We start from the raw sequence: 14,090 nt of genomic DNA, 5'->3' as shown, positions 1-14,090 counted from the left end.
TGCATGATATCTGCTGGGGGGGGGCAACCCCCCCACAACCTATACATAAATTCCTGCAACACTTTCAATTGGAACTGGAACCTGAGCAACCTTGCCGCTGTTTTTTAGGACTACAACTCCCGTCATCCCTCAGCACTGGCCATGGTAAGCTGGGGCTGATGGGAGTTGGAGTCCAGCAGCAAGAAAACAAAAAAAATGGGTGGTGGGGGAAAGACACGCGTCTCCAATCCAAGCCTTGAAAGACACGCGTTTCCAATCCCCCTTTCTTTTCCCAGGAATCTCCTCCATTTCCCCCACCCCGCCTCGCGGGCCTTTGTCTCTCCCAGGGTCGGGGACGGAGATGATTCTGGGATCCACCCCAGTTTTGTGCAGGTTGCAACCTCCAAAGGGGCGACGCCGAAGGGGGTCGATCCTCAGAAAGGAGTCACTTCCTGCTCCGCCTTCTCCCGGGGGAAGCCTGGTGGGAGAGGGGAGACCCAAAGTAGCTTTTTCATATACGCTGTATATATTGCATCTCTGGAAAGCGGGACGATCTCCTGGGATTGGAGGGATCAGGTGAGTTAAGTCGCTTGCAAGGGGCTGGGAGGTGGGGCTGCGTGCAGTGCAAAAAAACAGGAGGAGGGAAAGGGAAAGGGAGATGTGATTTACGAATTTCTAGATCTATATACTGTAAATAAAAAGAAGCCACAAAAGGGGGCGGGGGAGTCAAATATATGTGTACTAGAAATGTAGGGGATTTTTTTTTTTCAAAGATACGCAGACAAACAAATTACAAAAATACAAATCCCGCACATTTCTAGTACACATATATTTGACTTCCCCGTTTTGTGGTCTCTTTTTAGTTTTGATTTTCATACTGCGTTTTCCATATTACTCCATCTTTAAGTTATTCTTTAGTTTCTCTGAATAATACATCTAACTGCTTGTTTTATGTTACTCCTGCTAATAAGCTTATTTGCATAAATGAGTTTTTTCAAATATGGCACAAATTCTCCCCAATTTTTAATTAAAAAAAAATATATTCTCGGTTTCTTGTTGCACCCGTTAACCTTGCCATTTTGGCATAATCCGTTAATTTAATTAGCCACTCTTCCTTGGCTAGTACTGCAACTTTTTACCATCTCTTATGAATTCCTAAACCACACTTTCCTCAAAACATTCCAAGGCGGCATACAACATCTGGGAATCAAACCAGCAGAAAGCTTTAACTGGAAAAAATAATCAGTAAATACTGATTGATTGATTGATTGATTGATTGATGCAGGCAGGCAACTCGTGTGGTGGGTTTCAGAGCACAAATGGTGCTACTGGGCATTTTTGTAAAACTATTAAATTTCAGGGCTGCCTTTCATTGCAAAGAAATAGCAAGTCACAAATCGAGAAAGTAAAATTGTCTCAGTCCAGGGGTGAGGAGTGGTTTGTTTTGGTTTAGAAGGGGTAATACATTTATGTGTTTTCCCTTTTTTCCACACACATACACACACACACACACACACACACATGTATATGTATATATATTTAATTTTTCAGATTTTGAAATTACAAACATTTGTCAAACAACCAAAATAAAAAGAGAATTTCATAGGTTCCCTCCTCCCCATTGTGGGTCCTTATGTTAACTTTTTTCCTCCTGCATCTTCTCCAAATCTATTAAATCTCCATTACAACCATAGTTCGACATTAAACTACAAGTTCCATTCCAATCCTACTAATAATTTTAATTGTTTACAATGACTTTTAAAGTAAATTATATATGCAAGAAGGGATTGATATCAGATGAAAATTTGAAGTTAGAATATGTGAGGATAAATAATTAAGGGCAAATTAAGAGGGTATGAATTTGCTGAACAAATTTTTAAATGGAATACAAAAAAGGGAGGTGTGAGGAAGTCACGAAAATAAGTAAATGACTGTAAGATATTATAAAGAGGGATTTTTAGTTTTTACTTTTTCTTTTTATGTTAAATTTTGGTTTTTGTATTTTTCTTTTGTGTGTTATTATTTTGTAACTCTTTTTTGTTAAAAATTTAATAAATATTATTTTTAAAAAATAAATAAAGTAAATTATATATTTCCCCCGTTCTTTATTAAAAGTTTGCTCCTCCTGGTTTTTAATTCTTCCGGTCATTTTTGCCATTTCGGAATACTCCATCAGTTTAGTCTGCCATTCTTCTCTGGTAGGGACTTCTTTCCACCTCTGGGCTAGTAACATACATTTATTTGTGCTTTTCAAGTCACTTGGAGACCTCCAGGCAGCAAGCAAATAACAGATCTAAAGAAGAAGCAATAATCAGCATTGATTGGCAGTACTCATGTTATCAGTTCCCAGTCGGCTCTACAAAATTTTGTTGCAGGTCCTGCTTATCCTCTTTGATTCAGAAATGTTCTTTCGTTCTTTCTTTTTTCCTCAGGCAAAGGATCCCGACCTAGAATCCAGCTGTCAACTCTGGAGGGCCTGTTATTTCCGCACGTGATTTGGTGGGAGGCTCATTTCACACACCCCAGTTCAGGCCAGCCTTGGCCCCGGAACCAAAATGGCAGCAGATCGTGGCGATGCGTCCTATTTTGGCGCAGAGACTATCAAAAAGTTGGATGTGAAGACTGAGAAGCAGGACCCAGTGGATACCGAGCCAGGGAACGGCACAGGGAAAGAGGCTCGTGCCGCCCAGCCTGAGAGTCCCAAGGGATTCTGGGAAGGTGCCGCACTGGACCATGTCAAATGGGAGCCTGAGGGGGCAGCGCAAGGATGCTGGGAGACTCAATGGCAGCGGTTTTTGAAGGCGGTACAGTCCCCACACTTGGAAGGAGGAAAGGTCCCCCAGCCGGGACCGGCACTGAGGGATATTTCTCAGGCCGATCTGCTTCCCTTTGAGGGAGCGTCAGAGAGAGGCCTGCAGCTGAGGAGGCAGGAAGGGGCTCATCTCCTGCCTAGTGGTGAAGCCCATAAGAACTCAGGGGCCGAAGGTGAGGTCCTCGTTCCTAGGACGGTAAAGGAAGAGGACCTGGATGCGGAGAGTGTCCGCCAACACTTCCGGCACTTTTGCTACCGGGCGGCTGAGGGCCCCCGCGAGGTTTGCAGCCGCCTCCGGGACCTTTGCCGACAGTGGCTGCAGCCGGAGAGGCACACCAAGGAGCAGATCCTGGAGCTGCTGGTGTTGGAGCAATTCCTGACCGTCCTGCCGCCGGATGTCCAGGCCCGGGTCAGGGAGGGGAGCCCCGAATCCTGCGCACAAGCAGTGGCCCTGGCTGAGGACTTCCTGCTGCAGCAATCCCGAGCGGAGGAGAGATGGGAAGAGGAGGGGAGCCAGGTGGTTTCAGCCAGGTTTTTTTTTGGTCAATAATAATAATAATAATAATAATAATAATAATAATACAGTCATAAAGGTAAAAGGTAAAGGGGCCCCTGACCATTAGGTCCAGACATGATCAACTCTGGGGCTCTGGCGCTCATCTCGCTTTATTGGCCGATGAGCCGGCGTACAGCTTCCGGGTCATGTGGCCAGCATGACTAAGCCGCTTCTGGCGAACCAGAGCAGCGCACGGAAACGCTATTTACCTTCCTGCCGGAGCAGTACCTATTTATCTACTTGCACTTTGCCGTGCTTTCGAACTGCTAGGTTCGCAGGAGCAGAGACTGAGCAACGTGAGCTCACCCCATCGCGAGGATTCAAACCGCCGACCTTCTGATCAGCAAGTCCTAGGCTCTGTGGTTTAACCCACAGCGCCACCTGCGTCCCAATACAGTCATACCTCGGGTTAAATGTGCTTCAGGTTGAGCGTTTTCAAGTTACGCTCCACGGCGACCCGGAAGTAACGGAGCGCGTTACTTCCAGGTTTCACCACTCGCACATGCGCAAATGCTAAAATAATGTCACGCGCATGTGCAGAAGCGACAAAAAGCGACATGCACAGTCGCGTCTTACGTTCTACTCAGGATGCGACCGGGGCTCCGGAATGGATCCCGTTCGCATCCAGAGGTACCACTGTAATAAAATTAATTTATATACAGTCGTAGGTTGGTTGACTAATGCCTTGCGACTCAAATGTTTTGGCTCCCAAATGCCGCAAACCCAGAAGTGAGTGTTTGCAAACGTTCTTTGGAACCCAAATGTCCGACGCAGCTTGCGCAGATTCCGATTGGCTGCAGGAGCTTTGCCTAGGTTTATGAACGTTTTGGAAGTCGAATGGACTTCCGGAATGGATTCCATTCGACGTCCGAGGTACGACTGTACAGTGGTACCTCAGGTTAAGAACTTACCGTATTTTTCGTCCTATAGGGCGCACCGGCCCATAGGACGCACCTCATTTTGGGGGGGGAAATGAATAAAAAAAATTTATTAACCCCCCAGCCGCGGCTGCCGCCCCAGGCCTTGCACACACCCGCCCGAAGCACGGGGGGCCCTCTGGAGGGCTCCCCGTGATCGGGCTGCAGGCGGCCGCCCCAAGCCTCGCGCGCCCGGCGGGACCTCCCGTCGGACGCGCAAGGCTTGCGGACACTCGCCCGAAGCACGGGGAGCACGTGCTTCGGGCTGCAGGCTGCTGCCCGCAAGCCTTGTGAGCCTGCGGGAACTCCCGCTGGGCTCGCAAGGCTTGCGGATAGCTTCCTGAAGCCTGGAGAGCGAGAGGGGTCGGTGCGCACCGTTGTCTCTCGCTCCCCAGGCTTCAGCAAAAGCCTGCATTCGCCCCATAGGACGCACACACATTTCCCCTTCATTTTTGGATGAGAAAAAGTGCATCCTATGGGGCGAAAAATACGGTAATTCGTTCCAGAGGTCTGTTCTTAACCTGAAACTGTTTTTAACCTGAAGCACAACTTTAGCTAATGGGACCAGCGTGCCGGTGCCGCTGCTGCACAATTTCTGTTCTCATCCTGAAGCAAAGTTCTTAACCCGAGGTACTATTTCTGGGTTAGCGGAGTCTGTAACCTGAAGCGTCTGTAACCCAAGGTACCACTGTACTGCCCTATACCTGCAGGTCTCAGGGTGTCTCACAGAGTAAAATCAGAATATAAAACCACAAAATACATAATCAAATAAAAAAACCCTCCCCTATTTTAAAAGGGCATAGGCTGTCAATCAAATCAACCAAAGGACTGGTTAAAAAGGAACATTTCTTCTTGGCACTTTAAGGTATATAATGAAGGTGCCATGTGAACTTCCCTGGGGAGAGCATTCCACAGACAGGGAGCTACTTTAGAGAAGGCCCTGTTCCTGTGTTGCCACCCTCTGGACTTGCAAGAAAAACCTGGTTCATACAGATTTAGAGCAGCCATGGCTTCTCCCGAAGAATCCTGGGAGCTTCAGTTTTTAAGGGTGCTGAGAGCTCTTAGGAGACTGCTTCCCTATTCCCCTCCCACGGCCACAATTCCCAGAGTGGTTTATTAACAATCCCTTTTCCCTGGAACTCTGGGAATTATAGCTCTGGGAGGGGAGTAGGGTGTCCCCAAAGAGCTCTCAGCAGCCTTAACAAACTAGACTTCCCAGGATTCTTTGGGGGAAGCCATGACTGTTTAAAGTGGTTCTCATAGCACTTTAAATGAATGCTGTTGAATGAGAACTCTCTTCCAGGACAAAAACAGCAGACAGCTTCACTTTTGACTCTTAGAGACCTTTTTATGCCAACGGGCCTCAGCAGCTGCTTAATTTCTATTTCTGCTTTTATTTTTCCAGGTGCCAGGGGTGTCTAAGGAGGTAGCGGCCAAGTCTTCAGAGGCAGAGCGGACGCCGTCAGACACCTGTCAGGTGGTGCTCTGCAGAGAGGTCAAGCAAGAGGGGGACGGAGAAGCCACCTGTGCAGGTAAGGATGCTTTGCACCTGATTACCAGCCACAGTTACCCCAGGGAGGTGGTCGAGAAATGTGTCCCTCCCTCCCATAAGAACTGCTTAAATTGTCTAATGGGGCAGTTACCTCTCCCCGCACCTAGCCAAACAGAGAGTGAGCGTGCTCTGTAACTCACCATAGAGTGTCTGTGAGAAAAGAAACAATGGAACACTAGGAGCGGGGCAAGTCGAAGTGGCCGGCTGGAAGAGATTTGGCTCAACAATTTTACAGCGTGTACTAAATCTGTGTAATTTGGCGTTTTCAAGGTCTGCCTTTAAATTGCTATGTATATATTTATTTCTATTATAATTTTGTTTTCTGATACTTCTGTTGTACTCTGTTTCGAAAACATGTTTTGGGAAGAAGTTTACTTACAATCTTACTGGAAATTTATTTACAGTCTTAAATAAACAAACAAACACATTGTGATGTTTTGTTGTAGGTCCCATTTATTATTACTGTTGTACTTTGGTTTACAACCATAATCCATTCCGGAGGTCCGTTTGTAAACCAAAACAGATAGTAACCCAAGGCGTGCTTTCGCCAATGGGGCCTCCAAATTTTTTTTGTTTGGAATAAATAAAAAAATAAAAAATAAAAAGGGTTGTAATCCAAAACAAGTTTGCAAACCGGGACACACATTTCCAGGTTTGACATGTTTGTAATCCAAAACGTATGCAAACCAGACTGTTTGCAAACCAAGGTACCACTGTATTTTCATATTGATGATGGTGATGATATACATTTTTAACTTACCTATTGCTAATAGTAGTCATAATTCACACCAGAGTTGCATCAGAGTCGGGTTAGACCATTGGAATGAATGAACCTGTTAGTCATGTCCATTAAATTTGGTGGGTTAACTCTGAGTAGGGCTAGCCTTAGCTACAACCCCTTGCTAACTCGCCTTTTTAGGAAACCTCCTAATTACCATTTATCTAGAATTTTAGGGCAAAGGTTCTCAAACCATTCAGCCCCAGAACACGCTTGAGAGAGTCACAAAGTAGTGGTTCAAGACTGAAGCCAGGAACAAAATGGAGATTGGGTCTGGCATAATCAGCTGGCGACAACCTACATTACTGATACCTAATCCCTCTTTGGCGACTGCTACTTATATCGCCACAAGGATTCCCACTGTGGCAGGGAGTACCATGGTTCCATTTTCCTCAGGAAGCTGCCTTATACTGAGTCAGAAAATTGCTCCATCTAGCTCAGCATTGCCTGATCTGACTGGCAGCAGCTCTCCAAGGTTTGGGCTGGGTGTTCATCAGTATGCAGATGACACCCAGCTCTACCTCTCTTTTAAATCAGAACCAGTGAAGGCGGTGAAGGTCCTGTGTGAGTGCCTGGAGGCGGTTGGAGGATGGATGGCGGCTAACAGATTGAGGTTGAGTCCTGACAAGACAGAAGTACTGTTTTTGGGGGACAGGGGGTGGGCTGGTGTGGAGGATTCCCTGGTCCTGAATGGGGTAACTGTGCCCCTGAAGGACCAGGTGCGCAGCCTGGGAGTCATTTTGGACTCACAGCTGTCCATGGAGGCGCAGGTTAATTCAGTGTCCAGGGCGGATGTCTACCAGCTCCACCTGGTACACAGGCTAAGACCCTCCCTGCCCGCGGACTGTCTTGCCAGAGTGGTGCATGCTCTGGTTATCTCCCGCTTGGACTACTGCAATGCACTCTACGTGGGGCTACCTTTGAAGGTGACCCAAAAACTGCAATTGATCCAGAATGCAGCAGCCAGACAGGTGACTGGGAGTGACCGCCGGGACCACATAACACTGGTCCTGAGAGATCTGCATTGGCTCCCAGTACGTTTCCGAGCACAATTCAAAGTGCTGGTGCTGACCTTTAAAGCCCTAAACCGCCGAGAGCCTTCTGGCGGTTCCCTCATTGCGTGAAGTGAGGTTACAGGGAACCAGACAGAGGGCCTTCTCGGTAGTGGCACCCAACCTGTGGAACACCCTTCAGATGTGAAGGAAATAAGCAGCTATCTTATCTTTAAAAGGCATCTGAAGGCAGCCCTGTTTAGGGAAGATTTTAATATTTAATGCTGTATTGTTTTAACACTTGATTGGAAGCCACCCTGAGTGGCTGGGGAAACTCAGCCAGATGGGTGGGGTATAAATAATAAATTATTATTATTATTATTATTATTATTATTATTATTCAGACAAGGAATCTTTCACAGCCTGGGACTTTCTGCATGCAAAGCACATGTTCTGCCCCTGATCTTCCTTCCTGATGTTGAGCTTGGCCTGTTGTTCCTTCATCCCTTAGCACAGAGAGACTGACATGTGGACGCTCTGCTTCTTCCAGCAGATGATCAGAAGAGGCCATTGGTGGTGGAGCCAAATTGGGCAGGACATCCCGGGGAAGACGATCCACGTGGGATGTTGGCAGAAAGGGATAAACGGAGCGTTGCCCAATGCCCGGTTCGGGGAGTAACTTCTGAAATCCAAGAGGGAAAGGAAGGGGGTGCAGTCACGAATTCTTGGGGAGGTGAGAAAGGACTGGAGGGAAATGCCAAGGGGACAAAGGCCGACCTTGAATACGGGAAAGCGCTTGGACACGATTCCGAAAACGAAATAAACCTTGGGCAAGAGAAGTTGTGCACGTGCCCAATCTGCGGGCAAAGCCTTAGCAGGAGAACCGGGCTCCTTATACACCAGAGGATCCACACGGGAGAGAAACCCTACAGCTGCTCGGACTGCAGGAAAAGCTTCCGGCACAAGTCGGTCCTTATTCGACATCAGAGAATCCACACGGGCGAGAAGCCGCACAAGTGCCCCGACTGCGCCAAAAGCTTCCGGGACAGATCGGCTTTGGATGTGCACCGGAGAACCCACACGAGGGAAAAGCCCTATCAGTGTTCAGACTGTGGGAAAAGCTTCAGCCACCGCTCCAACTTGATTACTCACGAGCGGATCCACACGGGAGAGAAGCCGTTCAAGTGCTTGGAGTGCGAGAAAAGCTTCAGCGACCGGTCATCTCTGACGGCGCACAAACGGGCCCACACCGGAGAGAGACCGTACAGGTGTGCCGAGTGCGGGAAGAGCTTCTCCCAGAGCTCCAGCCTCCTTTCGCACCAGAGAATCCACACAGGGGAGAGGCCTCACGAGTGCCCAGATTGCGTGAAGTGCTTCCGCGACAAGTCGGCTTTCTTCGTTCACCGGAGGACCCACACGAGAGAGAAGCCGTATAACTGCTCTGGCTGCGGGAAGAGCTTCAGCCATCGCTCCAACCTGAACACGCACGAAAGGATACACACAGGGGAGAAGCCTTACAAGTGCTTGGACTGTGGGAAAACCTTCGCCCAGAGACCAAGCCTTACTGCACATGGGAGAATCCATTCCAAAAAGACATTGCAGAGCTGCTGAAAGGTTGGGGACAAATTCCGTGTCCAGAGGAATGTGTAGCTGACATCATTAGGAGACGGCGCCTGTGTTTGCCAAGTGCCTTCTCCCGTGTTGTACCTCACCTGAACTTTTAAGATCCTCCTCAGAGGCCCTGCTCAGAGATTTCCTGCCAGATGAAGGGATGAGAGTCCCCACTAGGGACAGGACCTTTTTAGAAGTGGCACCCTGGTACTTGAATAGCCTTCCCAGAGAGGTTTTATTTGCCTGGTGCTACCTATTGGGCCCTTTAAATAACTGACCTTTTATTGTCTGGGCCTCTCAGTTATAAACTGAGTTTTAATCGGTGCTTCTTAATTGTGTTTCAGCTTTTTAATTAACTTGTTAGGAGTTTTTGTTGTTTGATATTGTATTTTTAACGTGCTTTTTCTTCTTCATCACAACATGCCCAGGGACCTCTTGTCATGGGGTGGCTATATACAGTGGTGCCCCGCAAGACGAATGCCTCGCAAGACGGAAAACCCGCTAGACGAAAGGGTTTTCCGTTTTGGAGGTGCTTCGCAAAACGAATTTCCTATGGGCTTGCTTCGCAAGACGAAAATGTCTTGCGAGTTCCTGCGGGTTTTTTTCCCTTCCCCCCCCCCTTTTCCTAGGCCACTAAGCCGCTTATCCGCTAAGCCGCTAAAAGCTGCTAATAGCGCTAAGCCGCTAAGCTGTCAATGGGCTTGCTTCGCAAGACGAAAAAACCGCTAGACGAAGAGATTCGCGGAACGGATTAATTTCGTCTTGCGAGGCACCACTGTAAATGCAGAAATTAACAAATGAAATGGTACATGGTTTCAGGAGATCTGAGGTTCAGTCCTCATTCACCCATGAAGCCCTTTGCATGGTGCCAGGTCTCTCTCTCTCTCCTTCCCCTACTTCACAGGGTTGTTGTGAAAATGAAATGGGGGAGGGGCCTTGCATGCTGTCTCTCAACCTCTTTGGAGGGAGAATGGGATAAAAATGTTAGAAAGGAAATAAAGATCAATTTATTTATGCAAAGAAAAATTGCTGGAGTACTAATAGTGTCTGTTTGGAAGGCAGGTATTGCCCCTGATTGACAATGTGCTGTCATCGTTCCAACAAAATTCCCTGCCCCAAATCCCTTTCCCAACTATGCTGCTAAGAATTATGTGTTAGATATATACAGTCGTACCTCGGAAGTTGAACGGAATCCGTTCCGGAAGTCTGTTCAACTTCCAAAACATTTGACTTCCAAGGCGCGGCTTCCAATTGGCTGCAGGATGCAGCCAATTGGAAGCCTCAGGAACCACGCCAGATGTTCGGCTTCCAAAAATCATTCAAAAACTGGAACAATCACTTCTGGTTTTCAATCATTCGGGAGCCAAAATATTTGAGTTTACAGACGTTCGGCTTCCAAGGTTCCGCTGTATCTAGAATATTTTCGTCTATTTTGCTTAATCCTTTTTTGGTTGTTCCCTTCATAACCAGTGAATCATATTTTGTTGGTGCCCACAGAGGGGTCCATTCTTTGCAGTCAAAGTGAAGACTACAAGCCTAGCGTGTAAATATTGGGGAAATGGAGGTTGGGTCTGTCCCATATCGTCGATAATGTCAGACTATGTCTTAATTGAATTCCCTAATTAAATTAAATTACAATACAATACAACAATATTTATTGTCATTGTCCCATACAGAAAAACGAAATTGAAAAATCTACATAAGACATTCAAAACCCAGCTATCCCAACCTGGTTAGCCCCCTAAAAACTCTGATACCCCATTTTTAAATACAGTATACTCCCATACAGACTCCTTACAATGCGTTTAACCTCCCCCCCCCAAAAAAAATTCCACAATTCTTTGCATTTCCTTGTTGCAAAAAGCTTTTGTCTAAGGTGAAGAGACCCTGGACTTAATTTATGCTTGTATTTATTCCACACCTTAATCAATTTTTGATACATGGATTAACTTCAGCAGTATTTTTAGCAGGTCCCGAACAATACCATAAAGCAGGGGTTGCCACTGTGGTGCCCTAGACTCTGAGCTTTCATTTAATAATAATAAACAGTCTAGTTCAGTGGCAGACCACCTGCTTTGTCCCAGGTTTCATCCACAGCATCTCGAGATTGGGCTGAAAATGTCCCCGAACCATAGCTGTCAACTTTTCCCTTTTCTTGCGAGGAATCCTATTCGGAATAAGGGAATTTCCCTTTAAAAAAGGGAAACGTTGACAGCTATGCCCCCAACTCCATCCCTGGAGAGCAGTCGCCAGTCATTGCAGTTAACACTGAGCTATTTGGACCCGTGCCCTGACTCGGTCTCTGTGCCCTGTAGTCCCTTTTCTCCCCTGGAGGAGGAGAGTGCTCACCTTTGGGATTTATTTTTCTCCAAGCAGGTGGCAAGAGGTGCTGGGAGGAAGAGACGGACCGTCCAGAAATGGCCGGGGATCTCCATCCGTACTGGGTCCTGCCGGGGAACGTTGAGCCAAACTTTTCCCAGCGTCCGGATCAGGGCGAAGCTTCGGCGGGCCGGCGAGGAGGCCCCTCAAATAAGGAAAGAGAGGCAGCCTCCGTCGTTTGTTACCAGCACTTCTATGAGCCGTGTGGCGACAGACGGGTACAAGAGAGGCTCACCAAAGGCGGGAGAGAGAAGACATGCCTAGAGTGCGGGAAGGCCTTTCGGCGGAGGGCCGAATTGGTCGCCCACCAGAGGATTCACACCGGAGGGAAGCCGTACGAGTGCCTGGACTGCGGGCGAAACTTTAGCTACAAATCCCGCCTCATCGCCCACAAAACGATGCACACGGGGGAGAAGCCGTACAAGTGCCCCAACTGCGGGAAGAGCTTCAGCCGGCAGCCGCACCTCATGTCGCACGAGAGAGTCCACACAGGGGAGAAGCCCTACACGTGCGGCGAGTGCGGGAGGAGCTTCAGCGACAGGTCTAACCTGAACACGCACAAGAGGACCCACACCGGGGAAAAGCCGTACCGGTGCTCGCACTGCGGGAAAAGCTTCAGCCAGAGCTCCACGTGCATGAAGCACGAGAGGACCCACACGGGGGAGAAGCCCCACGGATGCCCCGTCTGCGGGAGGGAGTTCAGCAGGAGGGTGGTCCTCGTCACTCACCAGAGGAGGCACACGGGAGAGAGGCAGAAAGCGCATCTGCACTGCGAGAAGAGTTTTGCTCATGCTGCCGACTGTACACGGCACGAAAGAAGCCACGCGACGCAGGGACCGCAGACCGTTGGGTTGGTCCCAGGGCTGTCGGTGGGCACTCTGTGTTTAAATAAATAAACAACACTGCTGTTTCCACCTTAAGCTGAGTTCTGCAACGTGTGTTGTGAAAATTTTGCATGTCATTGCTCTTGTTTTGCATATTCCATTTTTTTCCACTTAAAGGTAAAGGTACCCCCGCCCGTACGGGCCAGTCTTGACAGACTCTAGGGTTGTGCACTCATCTCACTCTAGAGGCCGGGAGCTGGCGCTGTCCGCAGACACTTCCGGGTCACGTGGCCAGCGTGACGAAGCTGCTCTGGCGAACTGGCACCAGAGCAGCACACGGAAACGCCGTTTACCTTCCACTTAAGCATGCATAAAGGTAAAGGGACCCCTGATCATTAGGTCCAGTCGTGGCTGACTCTGGGGTTGCGGCGCTCATCTCGCTTTACTGGCCGAGGGAGCTGGTGTACAGCTTCCGGGTCATGTGGCCAGCATGACTAAGCTGCTTCTGGCGAACCAGAGCAGTGCACAAAAACGCCGTTCACCTTCCCGCTGGAGTGGTACCTATTTATCTACTTGCACTTTGATGTGCTTTCGAACTGCTAAGTTGGCAGGAGCAGGGACCGAGCAATGGGAGCTCACCCCATTGCGGGAATTTGAACCGCCGACCTTCTGACTGGCAAGTCCTAGGCTCTGTGGTTTAGCCCACAGCGCCACCTGCGTCCCTAAGCACGCATACACACACACAAATGTGTGCTGACCTGAAAAAAATCCTGTCCAGCCTCTCCTCTACCTTTTGATGCTTCAACATGCATCGCCCTGAGTTTTCATGCACATACTTGCACCCATAAGGACCAGAGACCTGAATTATTATTATTATTATTTTAAGAAAGCAAGTGGAGAGTCGCAGGAACTAGAATTCTGCAGGCATTGCTGAATTCTATTCCTGTTCTGTGCTGTGGCAGCATGCGGCCCCGGTTGTCCCTTATTACAATAACTATCCCTTCGTTTGGGACACATTTTCCGTCCATTTAAAGAATACTTGTTTAACCCCCTTGCCCCTTATGTCAGTGAGAAATTGCAAGAGGAGGATCAAAATCAGCCAGAAAATTCCAGAGGGCTGGAACTTTGTGGGATGTTGCTCAGAGGGCTATAGGTTCAATCCCTAACATTTCCAGACATGTCTCTTGCGGATTGGGTGAGAGTCATGCCGGCTTGCCTTGCAGAGTTGTTGTGAAGGATTATAACTAGATGACGGGTGTAAAGCACTTTAGAGCACTTGAAAGCGCTATACCAATGGTAAGTAGTATTTATTATAAGAATGGATTGGTATTATTACGATAAGCCGTTGTTCCTCTGAGAAATGGCACACTGGTTCTCTCTCTCTCCCTGTTTTACCCTCAAAATAATCCTGTAAGGAAAGTTAAGCTGACTGTCCCAAGTTCACTCACCGCCTGGTTGAGTTAGGGTTTGAATGCTGCCCCACACAACCTTGTACTTAATGGGCGTTTTTATAACCCAAAGAGCAAGCAAAACAAAACAAAACAACAAAACAAAACAAAAAACAAAACAAAACAAAACAAAACAAAAAACAAAAAACACCACTCATTTTGTTAAGGGGGACTTTGCTTCCTGTAGTAATACCTATCTGCTTGGAAGCAAGTCTCACTCAGTTCTGTGGGGCTTACTCCCA

At 48.0% G+C, this 14,090-nt stretch overlaps 2 protein-coding genes across 8 annotated transcripts in view; one reads left to right on the top strand and one right to left on the bottom strand.

Annotated features, from left to right (window-relative positions):
* LOC309336608 (uncharacterized protein) overlaps positions 1 to 14,090 on the bottom strand; it is a 135,820-nt gene that overhangs the window by 33,335 nt on the left and 88,395 nt on the right. The gene's annotated exons all lie outside the window — the stretch shown is intronic.
* Positions 421 to 12,496, top strand: LOC309336692 (uncharacterized protein). 7 transcript variants are annotated; one of them, XM_081852868.1, is made up of 5 exons: positions 421 to 555; positions 2,412 to 3,308; positions 5,670 to 5,796; positions 8,140 to 8,319; positions 11,571 to 12,496. In XM_081852868.1, the coding sequence occupies exons 2-5, from the start codon at positions 2,535 to 2,537 to the stop codon at positions 12,470 to 12,472; spliced, it is 1,983 nt and encodes a 660-aa protein (XP_081708994.1). In that variant the 5' UTR covers positions 421 to 555; positions 2,412 to 2,534; the 3' UTR covers positions 12,473 to 12,496. The 7 variants fall into 7 exon arrangements, with proteins under 7 accessions (XP_081708994.1, XP_081708993.1, XP_081708992.1 ...); XM_081852867.1 differs by having other exon boundaries at positions 8,137 to 8,319; positions 11,574 to 12,496; XM_081852866.1 differs by having other exon boundaries at positions 8,137 to 8,319.

The sequence above is a fragment of the Podarcis erhardii genome (assembly GCF_964252035.2).
Source record: "Podarcis erhardii genome assembly, chromosome: 2".
Classification (NCBI taxonomy): domain Eukaryota; kingdom Metazoa; phylum Chordata; class Lepidosauria; order Squamata; family Lacertidae; genus Podarcis; species Podarcis erhardii.
This window is presented reverse-complemented; position numbering and strand designations above follow the sequence as displayed.

Bases quoted from the DNA above. Each gene is read 5' to 3' on its own strand.
- LOC309336692 (XM_081852866.1), top strand. From the start codon at position 2,535: ATGGCAGCAGATCGTGGCGATGCGTCCTATTTTGGCGCAGAGACTATC. The intron at 3,309-5,669 runs GTGGTTTCAGCC...TTATTTTTCCAG, and splicing joins GGGAAGAGGAGGGGAGCCAG to GTGCCAGGGGTGTCTAAGGA. The intron at 8,320-11,570 runs GTGAGAAAGGAC...TTTTTCTCCAAG, and splicing joins AGTCACGAATTCTTGGGGAG to CAGGTGGCAAGAGGTGCTGG.